General features: G+C 36.0%; 1 protein-coding gene across 3 annotated transcripts in view; it reads left to right on the top strand.

Moving 5' to 3' along the window:
• Window positions 1-24,716, top strand: part of USP53 (ubiquitin specific peptidase 53) — a 62,069-nt gene that overhangs the window by 29,557 nt on the left and 7,796 nt on the right. For all 3 annotated transcript variants that reach the window (XM_023636639.2, XM_001916288.6, XM_023636637.2), the window contains exons 4-14: window positions 1,185-1,319; window positions 3,662-3,775; window positions 3,858-3,940; window positions 6,291-6,396; window positions 7,750-7,896; window positions 8,676-8,825; window positions 13,422-13,581; window positions 14,079-14,231; window positions 15,808-15,954; window positions 17,026-17,764; window positions 19,324-19,400. In XM_023636639.2, the coding sequence (XP_023492407.1) occupies window positions 1,185-1,319; window positions 3,662-3,775; window positions 3,858-3,940; window positions 6,291-6,396; window positions 7,750-7,896; window positions 8,676-8,825; window positions 13,422-13,581; window positions 14,079-14,231; window positions 15,808-15,954; window positions 17,026-17,764; window positions 19,324-19,400 (2,011 nt within the window). The remainder of the gene's footprint in view (window positions 1-1,184; window positions 1,320-3,661; window positions 3,776-3,857; window positions 3,941-6,290; window positions 6,397-7,749; window positions 7,897-8,675; window positions 8,826-13,421; window positions 13,582-14,078; window positions 14,232-15,807; window positions 15,955-17,025; window positions 17,765-19,323; window positions 19,401-24,716) is intronic.

Below are 24,716 nucleotides of genomic sequence, written 5' to 3'. Positions count from 1 at the left end.
GATCAGGACCCCTGTTCTCTTGGAGCTTGTATTCTTGTAGGGGAGGCGACACTAAGGAAGCAAAATATAGAGTGTGCTGGAGGGTAGTAATTGCTAAGGAGGAGAAATAAATCAGGGAGAGGGAATGAAGAGTGTGCAGTGGCCAGGAAAGCCTCACCAAGGAGGCGCCATTTGAGTCAAGACCTGGAAAAGGTGTGGAGTGGACTACAGCCTTCCAGGCAGGCGAAGAAACAGCAACTGCAAAGGCCCTGAGGCGGGAGTGTGCTGACACATTCAGGGAAACGCGGGTGGCGGATGCTTTCTTAGCAACAGGGAGAGCGGTGGAGATGAGCTCAGGGGGGACGTGAGTCATGGCGGCTTAAACGCCTGTCTGCAGAATCTTTTGTACTCTTCCTCTCAAAAGGTGCAGTCTCGTTCCTTGGGTTTGGGCTGGCCTTAATGAGTCATTTCGGTCCCATAGAATGTGCAGGAATGAGGCTGCAGACATCTGAGGTTTGGTTATGTGATTGCATGCTTATTTTTGGTTAACATAATTTTAATTCCTATAGTATACTTTTAGATTTAAGGCAGTTTATCTCAAAACTCTTCCGTAAACAGCTTACATCAGAATCAGCTGGGGAGCAGCTTGAAAGTAGGCTTCCCCTCAGACTTGCTCAGTTGGAATCACTGAGGATGGGACCTGAGAGCTCTACATGTTTAATTCTGAAGCACGCTCACGTTTGATTTAGTCTGGAGCAGCCATTTCTACACGTTACTGATACAAACTATTATTATTTTTTTTCTTAATGATTGGCACCTGAGCTAACATCTGTGGCCAATCTTCTTTTTTTTTTTTTCGTTCTCCCCAAAGCCCCCCAGTACAAAGTTGTATATTCTAGTTGTGGGTCCTTCTGAGTCTGCTATGTGTGCTATGTGGGATGCCGCCTCAGCATGGCTAGATGCACGGTGCTAGGTCTGCGCCCAGGATCTGAACCCTGGGTCGCCGAAGTGGAGTGCACGAACTTAACCATTTGGCCATGGGCCCGGCCCCCCAAATAATTAATTTTTGTATGGAATTGTAGAGCAAGAGACTGTTTTGTATTAGTTTCTGAGTATAGTGTGAGTTTCACTATGTCGTAATGAAATTTTTAAAGTGTTTTATAGTCGCTGGTGTTAAACTTACTGATGTGCTTGTTGATTTGCAGACAACATTTGCACAGTTTCAGCACAGTCGAGAAAAAGCGCTTCCCTCGGATAACATAAGGCATGCACTTGCAGAAAGCTTCAAAGATGAGCAGCGATTTCAGCTTGGCCTTATGGATGACGCTGCAGAGTGCTTTGTACGTATTTTTGATAATCTTTAAGTCTGGATAGTACTTTGCATTCCTTAAATGATACAAATTTTAAGACAAATTAAACATAAATTTATAACAGTGGAAAAGTATCAGAATTGGTCAGTGGATCCGTGTCTTACCCATCCTTCAAAGCTCAGTTTAAGTCCATTTGTGTTTCGTGAACGTTTGCTTTTGATTATTTGTGCTGCTTTAATTTGTATTGAGTGTTAGACTACTAGAATTTTTTAAAGTTTATTTATTGGAGCAAAAAGATTTACTAAATATATTTTATATCACTTGTAAGGCAGTGTTCTGCCTCCACAGGGTTTACGTGTGCAACACACGCCCGGCAGAGACTTTTCTCATTACATGCAATGCTCCTCTTTGGGAGAGAAGAGGATCTTGGTGGGCAGCCATCAGGGGCGGCAATCCTGATGTATGCCTCACTCCAGGTTGAGAATCAGTGACTGAGGTTCATGTTCTGAGACTCTTTACTGCCATATTGATAAGTAGAGCATTCCTTTCATCAGCAATGTATCTTATACACCTTCTAAAATATGTATGTTGATTATTAAATTTTTAACAGTGTAGATGTCGCCTGTGTTTAAGACATAACCACCTCTTCCCTTATACCTGTATCTATTCAGCAAATTCTGTAAGTTCCTTTCATCAGAAACCCTTTTAAGGTTTTCCTTGCCATATTATTTCTCTGTCACCACTTCTTCCTAGTCCAGGCCTCTACTCTCAGAGTTATTTGAGCCTCTTTACTAGTATCCTTTCAGGCTATCCCCTTTATAGTCTGTTTCTTTTTTTTTTTTTTTTTGAGGAAGATTAGCCCTGAGCTAACATCCGTGCCCGTCTTCCTCTACTTTATATGTGGGACGCCTACCACAGCATGGCATGCCAAGCGGTGCCATGTCTGCACCCAGGATCCGAACTGGCGAACTCTGGGCCGCCGAAGCGGAACGTGTGCACTTAACTGCTGCGCCACCGGGCCGGCCCCTATAGTCTGTTTCTCAGTGGCCACCAGATTCACATAATGTTCTTCACATTAATGTTTGCTCTTCATATATTTCTGTGATTCAAATCTAGACTCTTTTGGCATTAAAGGCCCTTTACAGTTGAACTCCACCTTATCTCTTTGATTCCTCCCTGATTTTCCCTCCTGGTGAGATGGTTCTGTTCTGTTCCTCAAACACATCTTTTAAATTCCTGCTTTACAGCCTTTGTTAAAGTTCCCGAAATAGTCAGAAGTTTTCTAATCTGTAGTTTGTTAAGTCTCAACCTAATTGATGCCTATTAGGTGATGTCTGATCAAACCACCCCAACCAATTCTCAGAATTCCTGTAGAATTTGTATGTAGAATTCTTTTGGCATCTGTCTGTTATTATCATTTTTTTAATGAGCATCTTTACTGTTTCCTTAGATAGATGGAAAGCTCCTTGACTAGTGCACTGCTTAACAGACTTGCTGTGTTGATGTAAATGTGTCAGAAACCCACACAGTCATGAAATATGCTTTTTCTATTTCTTATGTTTATAATTGATCCATTGCTTAAAACATAAATATATTTTGTACAATACTGTACTTTATAGCTTTACTTTCACTTAAATGAAGTGTGCTAATACATATGATAATTCATGGAATATCTAGAAATCCAGTCTTAAATAATTGGATGGTTTTAAATGTCCTGGGGTAGAATGGCAGGGTAGCGGGGGAGTTTGTTAGCTAAATTAAAAGAATCTATTGGTTAAGCTTTGGTAAGAAGGAGGATTATTTTGTTAAAAAAAATACTCTTTATTGATCTGTATTACACATCTGATCTGTATTACACTTTCATATGAAATTTGTTGCAGAGCAGATTCCCTGCCTTAAGGTGTTAATTGCAGATATTATAAGCTTTTATCATTAATATTTTGATGTAAAATATATAGACTATCCACATGATCCAAGTAGGATTTTTAAAAAATTGACTGCTTTTTCTCATATGAGAAAGCTGGGAACATAGGAAACTGTGTTTTCTAATATTAAATTCTAGATGTCAGCCACCTTGAGATTTTTTTAAAGGATTTTTAAAATCTTTATGAAAATCATGTGTTACATTATAGTGTTTCTTTTGTTAAAATGATTTTTAAGCTAACACTACAAAAGGTGAGTAATTGAACAGCATTTTCAGTGTTGATGAAAGAGGGGAAAGCTGAAAAGCTGACAATGTGTATGGCACTCCTACATTTAACACTTCGGAAAATCTTAAAAAGGTTTTTAAATTTGTAAGGTTCAAAAGAGTTGTATTTTGAAGTGTCCTCTGCAAGATCCACAACTCATTTGTCTTTTAATTTTTAAATTAGGAAAATATATTGGAGAAGATTCATTTTCACATAGTGCCAAGCAGAGATGCAGACATGTGTACCTCTAAATCGTGTATCACTCACCAGAAGTTTGCCATGACTCTGTATGAACAGGTGAGATGGCTTAACTATTTTATTAGATATTTATGTAATAAATATAATTAAATATAAATTAAACATATGTTTTTACCTATAGTGTGTGTGTCGTAGCTGTGGAGCATCATCAGATCCTCTCCCTTTTACAGAATTTGTGCGGTACATTTCTACAACAGCCCTATGGTAAGAATGTGTTAAAGCATATTTGCCAAAGATGTTAATAACACATTTAAGCACATTGCGCATTTATTTTATAAAACTATAACATGTGAGTTTCTCCTCTTTGTCTGAGACTAACAAATATATTATCAACAGAGGTACAGTACCTCTGTACTGTGCAAGTGATGTCTGTCTTAGTTGGCTGTTTCTGATTTAGCCTAATATATGTACTACTTAGAGAAATATACAAAATATTAGTCAAAATTTATTTGTATTTTTAGCAAGTTTTTGGAACTAAGGAGAGCTTAACAAGAGAAGCTTAATGGTAAATGGAATTGCGTGTGATTTCTTCATTTTTGCTAAGTTGTTACCTTTGTAGTGGCTGTGTTTCTTGTCACCCCCACCTGGTGATGGAAGCTAGGGTAAGCAGAAAAGAGAAAAAAAGGAAGAATAATCCTCCATTAGGTTTATTGCTTTAAGGCCTCAACATTTACCTGAAATAAAAATTTGCTGCACTTACCTGCCCTCTCTGTCCCTCCATCCCTCACTCCTCCCTGTTTGAAACATTAGCTCATTAGGGATCCAAAAATGATCCCCAGACTTTACATAATAAGAGTGGTCTGAACACTTTCTAACAGGTATTTGAGAGTAAAACTAGTTTATGTATGACAAACATTGAATACTATCGTGAATGTTTGCAGATATTGTAATTCAAAAGACAAAACAAGGATCAATAATTATCAAACAGAGTACATAAGTGCAACAGTTAGTTGATAAATGCTACCAATATTTTTATCATTGTGCAAAATGAATATCAGGTGTTCATCCATTTAATTATATTATTAAACTTCCTGGCTTTCTTGGATGTAGCACAGTATTTCTTAAAGATTATTGGATGATAACAATTTGGTTATCTGGGTATATTTAATATCTTTCTTATTTATATAGAGTTGGGAAACATGGGTTTAGAGAAACATTCCCTAAACTTCATTCAATTGTAGGCTCATTTTTTTCACTTTGCATGAAAAGTGGGATGGTGTTTGAATAAGGATAGACCACAAATTAAAAACTGTAAAACTTTGTCTACTTTGAAGCTCTTGTGTAAGGTGACAGTGCTCCGAGGCAGTATCTTAGGTAATTAGATCCGCATCAGTCTCTCCCTGCTCCATACCACAAATTACAAGACCTCAGACTTTGAATTCTAATCATGAACTCTCTCTTTTTGTTGGTAATAAGTATTGAATGCCAATTATTGAATATTTAGTGTGTTCTAGGCTTTGCATAAATTGTCACTTTTAATCTTAACAAAAACACTATTTCATTGATGAAGAAATAGGTTTAATGAGGTTACTCTGGTAAGTGGACAAATTAAGATTGAAACCCTTGTCTGGTTTCATTTCAAATTCAAAATATGTTTTGTTAACCACTACTCTGATGCTGTCAGTTTTGTAAAACTATTATGTGCAATTTGAATGAACCTATCATGTTTAGTGCTTTCTCGTATATTTGTGAAGTGCTTTAGAAGAACGGGTATACTACCCATTCAAATATACTACCATCAGAGGTACTGTACCTCTGTACTGTACAAGTGTTATTGAATATTGTGCATTATTTAAATTATTGAGCTGCAAAACGTCTGCAGCTCTAGGACAGTTATATTACCATGAGGTAGAACCAAAGCAGCTAGAATGGAGCCTAGGAAGGGGATTGGAGTTTACATTCCATTTCTTTGTGGAAATGTTTAAATAGTTGCTGAAAGGTGCTTAATACCTTGATATGTAAAAATGTGACTTGAGGGGAAGTTGAATAAAAAGTGGCACAGATACCCTGCCTAAGCTCTTAGGAAATGATTAGCATTGGTAATAGGAATGAAAGATACAAGCCTGGCTTAAATAGCTTTGGTTGTGACTTTTATGTTAATCAGCAAAGGGCCCCTTCTGTTAGCTGAAAATGGTGACTTTGTTACTGGGAACTTTAAGGCCCAGAGGGAGCCTTTCCTACAATTTGTTGTTCTTGTTAGACCAAAGTTTAAACTTAAGTCCCTACTTGTTAAGTAATAATGTAAAAGAAACATCTAACTTAGAACTACCTTCAGACGGAGCATCTTACCTCGTTCATGTAGTTCCAAACAATGATATAATTTCGTGTTATTTTATTCTCCTCTTGACCTAATTTTTTCATCATACACCTGCCAAATTTCACAATTTTCACTTTATGGAAGTTTACTTTATGGTTAGTTTTTCAGACAAAATCATGTTTTAAGAGAGAAAAGTTCTTCATATCTATATTGACAACTTAGTGTTTTTCATAGATAATTTTTTAGATCTTTTTTAAGTCCATAGGCCAGATTTGAGACTGCCTCTTTCTTTTGTAGCAATGAAGTTGAAAGAATGATAGAAAGGCATGAACGCCTTAAGCCTGAAATGTTTGCAGAATTGCTGCAAGCAGCAAATACAACTGATGACTATCGGAAATGTCCTGTAAGTATAATTTGGAGACTATTAGTATGCCTTTATGTTGGTAAATTTCAACTAGACATTGAAAGTAGGCATTCAGAAATGATCATGTAAATATTAATTATATATGGAATTAATTTTAAGAATTTATTTTTTCAGTATTATTTTAAATAACTTTTTATACCATGTGAGCTATTTATCTTAGCACTATTTCTTTAAAAACTCTTAATTTTGTGAAGCATTTAAGGCAGCACATGTTGATTTTTTCTTCCAATTATTTTATTGAGATCATAATGGTTTATAACATTGTGTAATTTCAGATGTGCCTTATTATTTATCAGTTTCTGTATAGACTGCATTGTGCTCACCACCAATAGTCTAATTTTTGTCTGTCACTGTAGATATTTGCCCCTTTACCCCTTGTAGCCACCCCCTGCCCCTCTGGTAACCACTAATCTGTTTTCTTTATCCATGTGTTTGTTTATCTTCCACATATAAGTGAAATCAGGCAGTATTTGTCTTTCTCTGTCTGGCTTATTTCACCTAACATAATATCCTCAAGTTCCATCCATGTTGTTGCAAGTGGGATGATTTGTCTTTTCTATGGCTGAGCAGTATTCCATTGTGATATATACACTACATTTTCTTTATCCGTTCGTCAGTTGATGGGCTCCCACGTCTTGGCTATTGTGAGTAATGCTGCAGTGAACATAAGGGTGCATAAATCTCTTTGAATTGTTTATTTCAATTTCTTTGGATAAATACCCAGTAGTGGGATAGCTGGATCATATGGTCTTTTTATTTTTAATTTTTTGAGAAATCTCCACAATGTTTTCCATAGTGTCTGCAGCAGTTGGCATTCCCACCAGCAGTGTATGAGGGTTCCCTTTTCTCCACATCCCTTCCAAGATTTTTTATTTTTTGTCTTGTTAATTATAGCCATTCTGACGGGTATAAGGTGATAGTTCATTGTAATTTTGATTTGCATTCCCCTACTAGTGATGTTGAACAGTGATGAAATTTTTTTAAGTTCTGAAATCTATCATTTAACTAAAGAGAAAGTTAGTTTCTTTTTTTTTCCTTAAATAAATATTATAAATGGTATGATTTTTTTCTCATGTAATATTAATGACTTCAGGCGTTTTATTTCTGCTTTTTTTTTAGGTTGAATTCTTGTTTTAACAGATTTACAAAAATACTAAAGAAAAGTAACTTGATTTAAAATAAATTTCCTTTTTAATCAATAATTAAGACAGTTTTCGAGAAGTCCATTTTATTTTGCTAAAGAAAGAAATTTCTGAGATATGTTAAGATTGTCGTTGCATAATACAGTCTGTTTCGATAATTTTAAAACTTGCCTTTTGTGGTTTTCTTTAGAGTAACTGTGGCCAAAAAATAAAAATTCGCCGTGTTTTAATGAATTGCCCGGAGATTGTTACAATTGGTTTAGTCTGGGATTCTGAGCATTCTGACTTGACCGAAGATGTTGTTCGGAATCTAGCGACACATCTTTATCTTCCTGGGGTATCTCAACTGTTTTTATTCTCTTCCTTTTTGTCTTTAAATTCCTCTAAAACATCTTCATATATTATAATATACTTTGTTTTTCAGAACTAAATTTTCTTTTTGAAGGAAATCATAATGTTCAGATGTAACACTGATAAAGTTAATCAGATCAGGCTAATTGAATGCCTTTCATGCATAGATAAGGAATGGCTTTCAATTACAAACCAAACTACCTCCTGCCCTACCCCTGGTTCACTCTGGGGTTACGATGTGATATTATGTTTGTATATGTGTATATACGATCATGATTATAAAAATAAATATTAATCTAGGAAGGGGTAAGATTTAAAATTCATCTACAGCACCGATTTCTTGAAATGCTTGTTACCATCTTAATATATTTTGAATTGGTTCATGTTACAATTAAACTTTTAGATAATGTGTTTAGTGTATGTTCGAATTCATGATTCAGTCAAGAATTATCAAGGAAATGTGTGATTTATCTCACACTTGGAGTTGATGTATGTGAAGTATCAATTCTGTGTTATTGGAGATTCTGTGTTACTGAACTAAATTCTAGTGGGTTCATTGGGCTTAATGTTTCTTATGGACTAATTGAAAGTAGTAATTCTGTTAGTGCAATGTCAGTGGTGACTTCAGTACTAATAGAATATTGGATTGGATTGTAGTATGCATGAGAAATATTTTTCATAGTCAAATACATGACTCATCAAATTATTGTTCCTCGTTTTTAAGAAGATACGGTATTAACTGTACATTATTAATTTTTTAAACAGCTTTTTTATAGGGTTACGGATGAAAATGCCAAAAGTAGTGAGCTCCACCTTGTTGGTATGATCTGCTACGCCAGCCGACATTACTGTGCCTTTGCTTTTCATACCAAGAGTTCCAAGTGGGTATTTTTTGATGATGCAAATGTGAAAGAGGTAAGTGACAATTTCACTAACTGGAATAATTATTACGATTGTTACTTTTTAAGAATTAATGATACATAATATAATATAGATATAATGATGATAAAATGATATAAGTATTATATAAAATAAGAAATGAACTTGATAAGAGCATCATTTTTGATGATAAGAGCATCATCCAGTTCATACTTCCTTTTATTAATTCTTGAAATCTGGTTTATCTTGAAGCTAGTTTTTGAACCAGTTCATTTCCACAATGATAGAAAGGTGACTGGGGAGTAAATGTTAGGATGCTAATATGTAACTGTCAGTCATCCATGTGTGTGCTCTTTTATCCAACATATAGTTGTTATATGTCTCTTTGTGCGTGATTCACAATTGCTTTGTATAACTTTTGAGGAAAATTTGCTTTTTTTTTTATTATGACTCTCTTTTAAAATTTTGTGTGGGGTATTCAGAATTAGATATATCTGTTATATCTTTTGGTAAATAATTTATTTACTCAAACATAATATCTAGAAAATTAGTGAATAATAGTTCTTAATAAAGGGTTTGTGTCAGAATCACCTTTGGAGCTTTTTAAGAAACATATGCCTGGACTCTTGAATTCTCGATTCAGTGGTAGGGGCAGGTATCTGAATTTTTTAAAAGTTCTACAGGAGATTCAGACTTAGCCATAGTTGAAAACTGTTGATCTTGTTTGCACTGTTCTCAGGCTTATTGACTTTGAGAATACTATTAGTAAGCAGTAAACCGGTTTAAAAATATGTGTTATTTGATTGTTACAAGCAAATGATGTACAATTCCATTTACTCTCTTTTAAATATATAACAAAGGGCCATTTATCAGCACTACAATTTACTAAGTCAATAAAAGTTTGAATATTTGGTATTTAGTGAACTTGTAATTCCTCCCACAAAGGATTAACTGCTATGGAAATAGCACTTCCACTGTTGAAAATTAGAAAACCAAGTAGATGAAACAACTCTTTTAGACATTGGACAACAGGTGGCTGAACAGAGAAAAGGGAAATGAAGGAGATGAGCCCTACAGTTACCCCGGCTCACTGCCTGGAGTAGTTTCTGGGTTGCAGGGCAGGGAGGGCGAGCAACAAAGCCCAGTGGTCTCACTGAGGTCAGGAGACTGAAATTAGAGTTCAGGAAGGCCAAAATGACTCAGTTTGCTTGTGGGAATGCCATAAAGAAAGCTGCAGAGAGGGAAAGTGCTGGAGATTGGGAGAAGGTCCCCTTTAATCTTTGACTGAACAGTGTGATCTGTGCCTGAGTGGGGCAAACCTGCACAAAGTGGAGGAAAGAACCATTGGAAAACAGAAGGTCAGACAATTCCCAAAACCATTACCAGGCCGAGGAGAGTTTGCATCCCACCAGCAAGAGTGGAAAGATGCTGTGATACACAGGGCATCAGGGAGAATCCTCCGGAAAGTGTCGGCTTAAGAGTGGGGCTGAATTATCCCTAGACTGAAGATTGCCCTGGACCTGACGTAAAAAGCTTCAAATGAAGCCTTCAGAGGACCAAGCTGATCCCACATAACTTAACTACATGCCAGAACAAAGTCCAACACTTTTTTAAAGGAACACAGCAATTCAATACTCCAAAGTGTAAAATTCAATAAAATTTCAATATGCCATTTCAAAATAGCACTCAACAAAAAATTACCAAATATGCAAAGAAATAGGAAAATAAGACGTATAAGCTGAAGGAATATTAATAAAAACAGACCGAAAATGACACAGATGGAAATATCAGACAAGAATGTTAAAACTGCTGTATATATAGAGAGAGATTTAATAGGTAACATTCAATAAACATAGACCATAAAAATAAATGATAAATTTGACTTCATCAAAACTTAAAACTTTTGCTCTTCAGTAAGATGCTGTTAGAATGAAAAGGCAACCCAGAGACTGGGAGAAAATATTTGTCAAACATGTATCTAATCAAGGTTATATCCAGGATATATAAAGAACTCTTTTAACTCAATAATAAAAAGACAAATCAATTAAAAAATGGGCAAAAGATTTAGACAGTTCACCAAAGAAGATATATGAATGGCCCTTGAAATGATATTCAGTACATCAGTCACAAGGGAAATATAAACTTCAGTTGAAACTGGGATTCGGTTACTCACGTGTTGTAATGGCTCAGATTGACCATACCAAGAGTTGTCAAGGACGTAGAGCAGCTGGATCTTTCACACAAGGCTTATGGAAATGCAAAATGGGACAGTCACTATAGAGAACCGTCTTTCAGTTTCTTGTAAATTTAAACATGCTACACAACCTAGCAGTTCCATTCCTATGAAAACAAATGTCCCCACAAAACTTGTACTTAAATGTTCATGGTAGTTTTATTCAAAATAGCCCAAGCTGGGTTATTGTGTCCATCAACAGGGGAATGGATAAACAAGTTGTGGTCTAGCTCTAGCGTGGAATATAGTACTCAGCAGTGAAGAGGAGTGAACTATTGATACGTGCCACCATGTGGACACATCTCAAGAGCCTTATGCTAAATGAAAGAAGTGAGACATAGACGACTAAATACTATGATTCTGCTTATATAAAATCCTAGAAAAGGAAAAAACCAAAGTGATAAAAAGTAGATCATTGGTTGCCAGGCACTGCAAAGATGTAGGGGAAGTTTAGGGGGTGAGGATTACGTGATTGTGTACATTTGTCAGAACTCATTGATTTGTACTCTGTCACTGGATAATTTTATTTCATGTACGTTATACTCAATAAAGCCAATGAAAAAATTTTGGTGTTCTAAAACCAGCACTTTGCCCAATCCTTTGAGCTTTGAGGTAGCAGTTTATTAGGAAGTTCCATCTCGAGTCAGTGTGTAGCACTGTTTTGGTGCTCTTACTTTGCATCCATATAGTTTAAATTTTTTAAATTTGCAGGAAGAACTGGGTGTATTAATCACTCTGGGAGTTTTATTTTTGTTTTGTTTTCAGATTACTCTGGTTCCTCGAGTATCTCAGAACCCAGATAAGGAGGGTAAACAGCTAAATAGGTATAGTTTGTAAAAGCTCCTCAAAATTCTTTTTTTAAGACCCTTCCCTACAAAAACCAATATTCTCGAATGCCGTGTTTTTTGTTTGATTTTGTTTTATTTTTAAATCAACTTAATAGAGGTGTAATTTACAAACATTGAAATGCACCCATTTTAAGTATATAGTTAGGGTTTTGACAAATGTATATGCCTATGTAACCTCTATAATCATTATATAGGATATTTTCATCACCCCAGAAAATTTTGTCATGGCCCTTTACTGTCAATGCCCCCACCGCACCCCAGGCCCCAGGAAATCACTGATCTCACTGTAGATTAGTTGTGCTCATTCTGCAATTTTACGTGAATGGTCTCTTACAGTATGTATTACTCTGTGTCCGGCTTCCTTTGCTAAGCATGATGTCTTTTAAGATTCATTCATGTTATGTGTTTCAGTGCTTCATTTTTATTATTGTGTTCCGTTTTATGGCTCTATAACTATTTATCCATTCACCTATTGAAGTTTGAACAGTCTTTGTGGAACATACCTTTTTCCATTGCTCTTAGATAATACCCATAAGGGGAATTTCTGGGTTGTGTGGTAAGCGCATGTTAAACTTTACAGGAAACTGGCAAATTGATCTGCAAAGTAATTGTACCACTTCACGTTCCCACCAGCAATGTGCGAGGGTTCTAGTTGCTCCACTTTCTTAGCAAGCACTCCATGTTGGTAGTCTTTTTAATTTTAGCCCTTCTAGTGAATGTATAACATTATCTTACTGTGGTTTTAATTTGTATTTCTCTTATGATTAATGTTTTGAGCATCTTTTCATTTGTTTATTGGCCATTCTTATTTCTTTTTGGTAAAGGGTCTATTCAAATGTTTTGACCATTTTTCAGGTTAGATTATCTTCATATTAATGAGTTGTAGGAATTCTTTATTCTGCATACCAGTCCTTTATTAGATGCGTGTGGCTTGTTTTTTCATTTTCTTAATAGTCTTTCAAAGAGCAGAAGTGATTAATTCATTTGGATGAAGCCTTAATTTAAACATTTTTTTCTTTTGTGGTTTGTTTGATATCCTAAGAAATTTTTCCCTTCCCCAGGGTTGTTAAGATTTTCTCTTTGGTTTTCTTCTGTAAGCTTTATCATTTTTGCATTATTCATTCTGAGTTAATTTTTGTGCTTTATGTGTAATGAGGCCAAAGTTCATTTTTTCATATGGCTGTCCATTGTTCAAGCATTTATTAAATAGATTCTTTTATATCTCCCCATTAAATTGCCTTGAAATCTTTGTCAAAAGTGAATCAACCATGTATGTGAAAAGCTTTTTAAAATTTGAGAATCTAAATCTTGATATAGAAAGTGTAGAATTTTGTCCACCAGTTTTTTTAATGATAATGTTTAAATGGTTTTTATTTAGACTAGTTACTAAATAAGATAAAATTAATCATATAATATGATGGACAGTTGAACTATTAGCATGTGAATGTCTTTAAAATTTTTTAATATACAAATTAATTGTTTCTGCCTTTTCATGTAACTTATTGATTATGAGATTCCGTTTTGTTTTCATTCATTGTGGTTTTTTAAAAGGTTGGAACTAGATGGAAAGATGTGGTCTCCAAGTGCATCCGATGTCACTTCCAGCCACTGCTTTTGTTTTATGCAAACCCAGATGGCACAGCAGTTTCTACCGAAGATGCGCTCAGGCAGGTCATCAACTGGCCACATAAATCCATTGCAGAAAATATGGGTAATTCTTTTTTTTTTAATTCTTTTTAGTGTTTTTCTATTATCACAATCACACTAGGAATACTAATATACCAAATATAAAATGAATATTGAGGATGATTTCAAAATTTAGTTTCAGTAAAGTAGGGTTCAGGAAAACTCTAATACTTTGAGTTAATGTTTAGAAAGAAACCTTTCCTCATCACTGGGCTCAGAGGCAGCCTCAGGAGCCCCCACTGCTGTGGTCACACAAGCACGGAAGGGGATCCTTGGCTGGTAGCTCTTTCTGGCAGTATATATTGAGATTTAAAGCAGGTTACTACACTGGAAAAGTCTAGAGCAGCTAGGCTGTTTTGGGATGCATTATATAGATGTAGAAACCCTTAAGAGATGTCAGTCCTCTAAGTTTTTGAGTCATTTTATCTACAGTATTAAAAATGTCTGAAGAGGTGATTCAAACATGTCTTCTTCTGGTGGGGAGGAAGAAGGGAATGAGACATTTTTGTTTGTCTTTTTAAGGATGTGAAAAGCCCTCGATCTATAAGTCAGATAATTCAAAAGAAAATGAATTTGGTGATCAGGCAAAACAGAGAGAAAATCAAAAAGTTCACACAGATAATATTTCATCATTTACTCGGAGCCACATGCAAACAAGTGGTGGTAGAGGACCAGGTATGTGTTTAATTGTTATTTTCACGGTGTCCCAAGTAGTTATGCTTCCCTCTTTCTTCTCGTGCTGAATCTGTAATTCCTAGGAAGGACCATATAAAACGGGGGTGCTTAATTAGCTTTCCTTGGCCATGAAGAGAAAATAACAAGGAGATAAAACTGTGTCTTTTGCCTTATGCATTTCTCTGAGATCTGTTGTCTGAACAATTTGACTCAACCAGTATTTGAGTTTCTGCATGCACTCAGAGCCATAGTAGCCTGGAGGCAATCTGGACGGTTACCAAAGGAAGCTATAGTGTGGCCTTTCCTTTGAGGAGTTAATTAATAACTTGGAGAGGAAAAATGTGGGTGAATAATTTGGCTCATATGCCAAAAGTAAATTTACCATTAGTGAATGCAATAGTAGTTCAGAGTTACTATAGTTGTAGTTTATTCTTACCCTCATTTTTATTCAGCTCCCTCTTGTTGTTGTCATCCCACAATTTTGATTTTCACAAACCTAATACTGTAGCTTGGGTCCAAAATGAAACATCACGGTAAGGTGTGTAGTTATGGTTTAGAAATACGTAAAACTCTTTGTGGATGTTCAGGATGATTATGTAAGCAACTTTTAAATATATTAATGAAATAATGTCTGACCATAAAAGTAACCCTTTTAATCAAGCATGGTAAGATTCAGAATTGACAGTTATCATGAACAAAGAATTACAGTAAATGTGTTTAAAAATTCTTAATGGAACTATACCTTTTTCCCTCTTATGTATTGTTGATGCTCTTAGATTAAGCCATTAGTTGTTTTTCAGGCCCAGAAACTGTTTATGTGTATAAAAACACAAACAACTTGGGTTCCTAATCCCAGTTGTAGGGGCCAGCCCAGTGGCGCAGTGGTTAAGTTTACACATTCCGCTTCTCAGCGGCCCGGGGTTCACTGGTTTGGATCCTGGGTGCGGACGTGGCACCACTTGGCAAAAACCATGCTGTGGTAGGCATCCCACGTATAAAGTAGAGGAAGATGGGCATGGATGTTCGCTCAGGGCCAGTCTTCCTCAGCAAAAAGAGGAGGATTGGCAGATGTTAGCTCAGGGCTAATCTTCCTCAAAAAAATAATAAATTAATTAAAAAAATAAAAAGCCTAATCCCGGTTCTACATTTACACACTGTGTCAACTTAGGCACGTTTTAAACTTCTCTTTGCTTCAGTTTCCTGATCTGAAGTGGAGACAGTAATTATACCCACCTCAGAGAATTAAATGACTTAAGGCACTTAGAGTAGTGCCTGACATGTGGTGACCCTCACTTACTTTTAAGCTGTTATGTCACTAGCTAGGCTCTTTTTTTCCTTTGCACTTGCTGTAGGAACTGTGCAAGAAGTTTTCAAAGACAACACACATCTCTGGTGTCAGGATAAATCACACTGAATTTTTAGTTAAGCATAAAAATGAGTTTATTGTATACTTTAATCTATATTTTGTTTTTAATATAGAGCATCTTAAAATTTTTATGTAGTTCAGTTTGTACTTTTATTGAGCAGTTTGAAAAATGGTCAGTATCATTGTTAATAAGAATGGTTTCTTTTGCAGTTAAGTTAAGTCACAGTGATCAAAGGGAAAAAATGAAAGACATTTCCAGAGAATGTGCTCTAAAAGCTATTGAACAGAAAAACTTACTTTCCTCACAACGGAAAGATTTGGAGAGGGGACAAAGGAAAGATTTGGGCCGACAAAGAGGTAAGTTGAGAGAGAGCTTATACCATTCATTTGAAAAGGGGCTGCTAAAATCTTATTTTAAGACTAAATTTTATAACTTTAATACAATTTGATTTAATATAATTTCTTTATCTTTTTATTATTTACATTTGTTTATATGTTATATATCTTGATATGATTTCTTTAATACACCTATTACATCTGTAAATGTAGCATTTTCCTGGTTCTTATTTAATTCTAGCTTGGAATACTTGTGTTTATTTTGATGTTTTAACTTTACTTTTAATCATAAATTCAGTTGACGCTTATGGCACATTCAACTAATAAGGAAAGTTATAAAATTAAATGAAAAGAACTTCTTTTTCTGTGCCTCCTGACCTTCCCTCTGTTCTGCTGTTACTACTTTCCAGTTCATTTTGAGCATGTCTTACTCTTTATGGTTTTATCTTCTTTTCTTTATGATGTACCATAATTTAACTGATACCACTAGACTTTTAAAATTGATTTGAGATTTTTGCTGCAGTGACATCCCTTTACATATACCTTGTGTGCTTTTTGTATATAGCCACAGCATAAAAGTCTTTCAGAAGAATTACTGGGTTAGAGTATGTTTATTTTTAATTTTGATGGATGTGGCTTAGTTGCCCCCTGAAAGGCTGAACCAGTAGGCACTCCACCAACAGTGGTTGGATATCTCTGTCTTCACATTCTCAGCAGCAGTTAGTTTAACAAACTTTTAAATCTTTACTAATATAAGTGGAAAATATTTTTATTTTTATGATTTTCATTAATTATATATGAGATAGAATACTCTTTTTTTTAAAAAAACTGCCTTAATTATCTTATGATCTACTTTAGAGATCATTTGTTAAAATCACTGTATAACCATTTATTTTATAAATGCCTCTCATTAAGCATAAAGAGAAACCGAAAAAGCACTTTTCAATCTCAAAGCACTATGTGATATAATTTAAACACTTATTATGTACTTATTGCTGCTTAATATTTCTTCTCCGACAATGTGTTTGGCTTGTGACTGAAAAGTGGCTCTGAAGAGTAGTTCATTTGTATCTTTATTACCTACTCTTAAAGATTTGGTTGATGAAGACCTTCCACATTTCAAGTCTGGATCGCCTCCTGCCTCAAATGGCTTTAGACAATATGGGAGTCCACATCTACATCACAGTCAAGGCAGAGGACCCTGGAAACACGACCGAGTTGCCCATCAGAGTCGAGATTCTGCACAAGTATTAGGTTCAAGTAAATCCCAGAGTCTTGCTCCAGGAGAGAAGATCACTGGCAAAGTGAAGAGCGACAGTGGCACTGGGTATGACACAGACAGCAGCCAAGACTCTAGAGATAAAGGGAGCCCCTGTAATGGCGGTGGTAGAAGCCGGAACCGAGGGTGGAAACCTATGAGGGAAACGTTAAATGTTGATAGTATTTTTAATGAGAGTGAAAAAAGGCAGCACAGTCCTAGACGTAAATCAAATATCAGTGGCAAACCTAAATGTAGCAAAGATCAGAGTTTTAACAATTGGCCGAAAGAGAATCCGAAGCAAAAAAGTTTAATGACCATTTATGAAGATGAAATAAAGCAGGAAACAGGAAGCAGAAGTTCCCTTGAATCCAATGGAAAAGGAACAGAGAAAAATAAAGGCTTCAAAGAGACTAAAGCTCATGGTGACAACTGGCAGATACAAAGGACTGAGTCTGGGTATGAAAGCAGTGATCACATCAGTAATGGATCTGCCAATTTGGACTCACCTGTTATCGAAGGAAATGGTACAATAATGGATGTCAGTGGTGTTAAAGAAACAGTATTCTTCAGGTAATACACAAATTAAATGAATGGCTTCCCCCCACCATTCTCTCTTGTTATATATTTGAAGTAATTTTCAAAGTTTGGGGTCAATTAAGTATAATGAATAGAACTTGAGCTCTGATTGATTGGAGAAACCTGGGATATTGCAGGTTATTTGATATTTCAAGTTTTTATTTTTAATAGTTATTTCCTGATTCCAAAAATAACAGCTCTTTATTTTTAGGAAATTTAGGAAGTACAGAAATATTTTGTCATTGTTGCCACCGAAAACTATTGATGTATACTGCAGGTTTTAAAGCACAGATTTAAATTGGTTGCCTCTCAGTCATTAAGCTAATTGTTTAATTCCTCAGTCTGATTAATGCTCATGATCCCACCTCTAACCTCTGTAACTCGGAACTGGGGTTATTTCCTGCTGTTGCAGCCCAGTTCCATAGAAGAGATATTTTTCCTTTAGCAGATTAAAAGAATGCAACCAAATAGCTAAGTTTGTGTTCCATTCGTTCTTAATTAAATAATTCTTTTTTTTAAGATTTTATTTTTTCCTTTTTCTCCCCAAAGCCCCCCGGTACATAGTTGTGTATTCTTCGCTGTGGGTTCTTCTAGTTGTGGCATGTGGGACGCTGCCTCAGCGTGGTCTGATGAGCAGTGCCATGTCCGCGCCCAGGATTCGAACTAACGAAACACTGGGCCGCCTGCAGCGGAGCGCGCGAACTTAACCACTCGGCCACGGGGCCAGCCCCCTTAATTAAATAATTCTGAATACATTTATTGTATTACTCTTTGCAGTGAGTGCATTTACACTTCTCTGTGTAACCTCTGAAACATGTCCACAGCTTAAGTGGCTGATATCTTAGGTCAATCTAGCCACTTTTAATCCATCTAAAACATCCTAATTTGTTATTAGCTGGTATTTTACCACATTCATTATTAAAAACTCAGATTTGCAAAAATCAACTGCTTGTGTTTTATTACAATACTCATTGTAATAAAGACTTAGGGAAACTTTTTGATGTGGCAGGGTAATTTCATAACTCCTCTTGGAAAGGGGTAGTCTAGAGTATTGGAAAGATAGGTCTTTGTAACCACATGGACTTGGATTTTAGTTATTGGGCATATTAATTTGACTCTCCCAGACTTCATCTCCTATTGTAAAATGAGGATGATAATTACTTACAAGTGTTGTTGTGAAATGTAAATTAAACAGTGTTCATTAGGGACCAGCCCAGTGGTGTAGTGGTTAAGTTTGGTGCGCTCTGCTTCAACGGCCCCAGGTTTGCAGGTTTGGATCCAGGCACAGACCTACACACCACTCCTCAAGCCATGCTGTGATTGCATCCCACATAGAAAGTAGAGGAAGAGTGGCACAGATGTTAGCTCAGGACCAATCTTCCTCACCAAAAAAACCCCCCAAAACCCCCAAAAAACAATGTTCATTAATCCCCTAGAACAGCACACAGCATATAATAATTGCTTAACAAATGTTATTTCCTTTCCTTTCCTTTTCTTAGAATAAACTAAAATAATAATCCATGATAGGTAATGTGTTTTGTTCTGTTTTCTAGTGACCAGATTATGACAAGCAACCTAAATATAGAACGTGTGAACTGTAACTCCCAACAGAGCAAAAACTACTTAGAAGGTAAAAATTTTATTTAAATATATTGTAATAGTAGCAATAAAGAATAACTTGTGATAATAAGAGTAAAGAAGCTAAGAAGTTGCCTGTTACTAAGTCAGTAAATAATGAGGACAGAAGTTGGGAGAGTTCATGCTTGAAAGCTGTTAAGGATGGGAATAGCTATTTCAGGGAATGGGAAAGGGGGAAGTGAGTCAGCAGGACAGGCTAGGTCCTTGGCTATGCAATGGTAACGATATCCAAATCTCAATATCTTGTGCAAGTTTTCTTCTGCTCATGATACATGTCCAGTGGGCATCAGCAGGAGTTTCTTCTTAGTCATCACTCAGGGCCCCAGGCTAATGGACTCCATCTCCACAAATGCTTCTCTCATCATCGCAGTACTTGGGGGGGAGAGATTGAAGGAGGACGCAACATGGAGAATCATGTGTAAGCTCTTAAAACTTGAACCCAGAAGTGACAAACGCACTTCCACTTGCATCTCATTGGCTGAGGCAAGTCTTTCAGCCAGGCCTAATTCCAGAGAGGGAAAGTGCAGTTTCACAGGTGCCTGCAAGCTGAACTGGAGTTAAGGACAAATAGAAAAATTGATAAAACAGCCTGCTGGAAAAGTTCAGTTTGGGAACAGTAATATGTAATGGTGTAGCATTATTATAGGTGATTTGTTAGCAAAACATAGCAGCCCAGAAGCAGAAAAATAGATGTTCGAATGTACACAGAATTCAGGATGCTACTGGGAGGATATACCTGAAAGATTTGCGGGAGAGGGATCAAGGACAATGATGAGCCAAGGGGATTATTGAGGTTCCAATCAAAGAGAGTGTTTTCAGATTTTAGAATTCAGAGGAGTAGAAGGGGATATAATTTTTCACAATAAAAGGTAGCCATGAAGAACATTTTAAAATTTATATCTAGTCTTTATCATCCTTAAGGCTTTGTGGACACTGTTTTTCAGGTGGCAGACATTGACTGTGATTAAATGTTAAGTTATTTTGTTTTCATCAAATGGTATAATATCAGAAGGAAACACTTATATTTAGGAAATAACCTTCCTTTCCCATGTAAAATGTCTCGCCTGTTTTAAAAATCTGATAAAAGTCTGGTAACCAAGTATTACAGGAAACAGTAAAGGGTTGGCCAGAGATCAACAGCAGAAGTCAGTGAGATTGAACAATAACTACAAGTTCAGTACTCTTTACAAAATGATGCTTGTTTCCTGATAGTAATAAAAACACAAGGTTGTAGAGATTTTGATGGTCAAGAGTGTGTTGCTGTAAGAGCTTTGTAGTGGGTTTCCCATTAAATATGAAAGGGTATGTATGTGTGAGTATGTAACCCATTTAAAAATAATTTTTTTTTATTGTGGTAAAATACACTTAACAATTTGCCATTCTAACCATTTTTAAGTGACAGTTCAGTGGTGTTAAGTACATTCACCTTACTGTGTAACCACCTATACTATCCATCTCCAGAACTCTTTCATCTTCTCAAACTGAAACTCTGTCCTCATTAAACAACTTCCCATTGCTTCCTCTCCCCGCCCCCGGCAACCGCCATTCGACTTTCTGTCTCTACGAATTTGACTCCTCTAAGTAACTCATATAAGTAGAGTCGTACAATATCTGTCTTTTTATATTTGGCTTTCTTCACTTGGCATAATGTCTTCAAAGTTCATCCATGCTGTAGCATGTGTCAGAATTTCATTCCTTTTTAAGACTGAATAATATTACATTGACTGATAACACATTTTGTTTATCCATTCTTCTGTTGATGGATATTTGGGTTGTTTCCACCTTTTGGTTTCAGTGAATAATAATGCTCCTCTGAATACTGGTGTACAAATATGTGAGAGTCCTACTTTAGTCCTTTTGAGTATATACCCAAAAGTGCAATTGCTAGATCCTATGGTAATTGTGTGTTTAATTTTTTGAGAAACCACCATACTGTTTTCCATAGCAGCTGCACTATTTTATTTTCCCACCAGCAGTGCACAAGAGTTCCAACTTCTCCACATCCTCACGAACACTTGTTATTTTCTCTTTTTTTGATAATTGCCATCTTAATGAATGAAGTGGTATCTTATTGTGGTTTTGTGTAACCCGCTTTTTATTTAATTACATAAATTGCATTATGTTAAAATTATTTCTTATTTAATAAACTTCATAGTCTACCATAGTTGTTTAAGCTAGTCTTTGCTTTGAGAACCTTTGTAAATGTTCATGCCTTAAGGTATCTCTGTGTGTGTTCCCTTCCCATAGTGTAGGACTGAGAACACGTTAACATGGTATAGACATTTTTCCCAAGCTAAGAACTTGCCCTGCCTGGATTTTTTTTTTCAATAAGCCACAATTTAATTTAATTCTTTGTGACTTGGTATGATTTTCTTGGTTTTCTCCTATTTCTTATTTATAAAATGGGGGCACACTTACATTATTGACCTGAAGAATCGCTTTATAACAATAGCTAAAAGACTTTAAGAAACTTACAAAGACTTAGAAATGTTTTTATCTATTTTGTTTGACATTTAAGTCAATTTTTAATCTTAGTCTATATAAGTTTATTTGATGGTAAAGAAGTTAAAATCTATAATAATGCTGTTGTAATTATTTCATTGATAGAGATATTATATAGACTTGTCTGCCTATGTCATTATGGATTCTGCTGCAAAAAATCATGTCCACACTGCCTAAAGCTGTTATTTGGAAATGTTGAAATTCCACAATGCCCTTTGGATTATTTTAGCTCCTCTTTTATTATTTTATTATCATTATTATTATTGGTGAGGAAGATTAGCTCTGAGCTAATATCTGTTGCCAATCTTCCTCTTTTTTTTTCCTCCCTAAAGCTCCAGTACCTAGTTGTGTATACTAGTTGTAAGTCATTCTATGGAGGATGCTGTCACAGCGTGGCCTGATAAGCGGTGTGTAGGACTGCACCAAGGATCCAAACCAGTGAACCCCAGGCCGCGGAAGCAGAGCATGCAAACTTAACCACTTGGCCACAGGGCCAGCCCCTAGCTCCTCTTTTAAAATGGGTCACTAGTGGGGAGAATTTCAAATTAAATTACATTCAATTACCTTAAATTACATTCAAGACAGAAAAACTGATATGTTGAAATGCACTTGGTGGGGAGGAAGTATCACATACTGGAGGAATACAGGGAGTTTGGTATGTGCAAGGCTGGAATTCATATGTGGAAATTGGGAGATGATGGATAGAGGGAGAGATAGAAGCCAAGTCATGATGAAACTTTGATGCTATTTTTAAATCCTACAGTAAGTGGAAAGGCACCAAAGGACAAGGAGAGTAGCATGCTCCAGTTTGCACCTTAGAAAAGACTCTGGTGGCAGTGTGGAGGGTGAATTTGGAGCAGTGGGAGAAAAATTAATTAGATGACTGATATCCTCGGAGAGAAAAGATGAGGGCATAAACTAAGGCAGTACCAAGGTCGAGCAAGAAGATTCGAGAGATTATAGGAGTATGTGGATGTGGCGTCAGTTTTTGTGGCAGATGTACAGAATAAGGGAAGGGGAGGAAGCTGGGGATAGCGGTACTGGGGACTTAGAGAAGTAGATAGACCATTTACCAAATTGAGGAGTAAGGAAGCTGGAACAAATTTTGGTGGGTAAGGGGAAACCAAATTTATTTATGGATTTGTTTGGTTATCATCTAGGTAAGTAGATTTATTATGCAGTTCGGAACATAAGGCTAGAACTCAGAAAAGATGTATTTGCTAACCATCAGCATATTTAGGAATTGAATGCCGTAGACTTGGATGACATCACTCAGGAAAACTGGAGATTTCAGGGCAAAAAAAGACAAAGGAAAAGAACATGGGTTTGCTGAGTAAGAGAAGTGAGCCAAGGATAGAGAGAAGGAGCAACTATGGAAAAGTATGAGGAATAGCTGGGCAGGTATGAGAAAATATGGGAGAGAGGTTATCACAGGGAAGCTGGGAAAATGGGGAGCTTCAAGAAAAATGGTCACAGATTAAGCGGAATAAGGGTTAAAAAGTGCTAGTTTGATTTAGTGGTTCATAAGTCATTAGTGATAGAGTAAAAGCAATGTTAGAGGAACATTAGAAACAGAAGCTAGATTGAGGTAGAATGGAAGGATTTAGAAGTAAAGGGCCATTATGTTCATAACTTTATCTCAAATGGTTCAGGAAAAAATGGGGTAAAATGTTAAGAATAGTTGAATCTGGGTAAAAGATATACAGGTATTCTTTGTACTAGTTTTCATCTTTCAAGTTTTCTGAACTTTCTGAAATTATTTTGAAGTGAAATTTTTTTAAAAGATTACAGTGGAGTAAAAAGTAAATAGAAGAGAAGTAAAGAAATTTAGCACATGTCTCTCAAAACTTTTGCTGTGAATAGCAAAGAAGCAGTACTTAGAGGACAAAAATGAAACCAAGAGCTTTTGTTTTGGGACTTTTTTTTTTCTTTAATAGAGAGACTTGGGCATTTGTGTTGCAGAGGATAAGGAATGAATGATGTACAGAGGAAGAGAAAGATGTGAAGATAAGATTAGAACAGAACAATAATTGATGGAGTGAGATCCCTGGGGGTAGAATAAGAATGAAACAAGGTAAAGAGGCAGGCTTTGGATTAAGGGACTGGGAGCTTTTCTGTAGAGGGAGCGATAAAGGGGCATGCAGGTGCCCTTGGGTATGTGTCCTGTTAGATGGGACAGTGAAGCAGTTCATACCTCATGCACTCTTTCCTCTATGAAGTAAGGTTATCTACTTAAATTAATATATGTGGCGATCTTTACAGATTATACATAACAGATCACAAAGGAATTATCAGGTCTCTCTGGAAGTTTTGCCATTTGCTTTGGAGTCTGCAATACTTGGCTTAATCTAGATTGATCGTAGAAGTCAGGATTAGTTCAAACTGAGAATCCTGATCTTGGAAATGACAAGAGTGAAAGAAGTTAACCAGTGGTCAAAAAATCTGTTAACTCCCTTAATTATTATAAAAAAGTCTGTACCTCCATTTCGTTAAGTGAAATATATTCCCCTTAATGTTGTTAAATCCCAGAATTAGTAAATGAAAAAAAATTTATTGGAACAGTTTTCACATGTATATAAGTTTGATTATTTTCTCTAAGATATTTTTTGCAAACTGTAGAGTGTACTCATTTAAAATAAATACATTAGAAAGTGTATCTAGAGAAAGGGGTACTTTTAACAGTTGATTTTGTTTCTATACCTACTAAATTTATTTTCTTTAAGAGTCTCATAGACAGTTGAGAGGCAAGGTATTAACACACAATTCTTCTCTGTTGCTCTGGCCCGGCACCACCTAATGTTTATCT

This window comes from Equus caballus, chromosome 2 (genome assembly GCF_041296265.1).
Source record: "Equus caballus isolate H_3958 breed thoroughbred chromosome 2, TB-T2T, whole genome shotgun sequence".
Lineage (NCBI taxonomy): Eukaryota > Metazoa > Chordata > Mammalia > Perissodactyla > Equidae > Equus > Equus caballus.
Note: the sequence above shows the minus strand (reverse complement) of the source record. Positions and strands in the feature narration are given on the sequence as shown.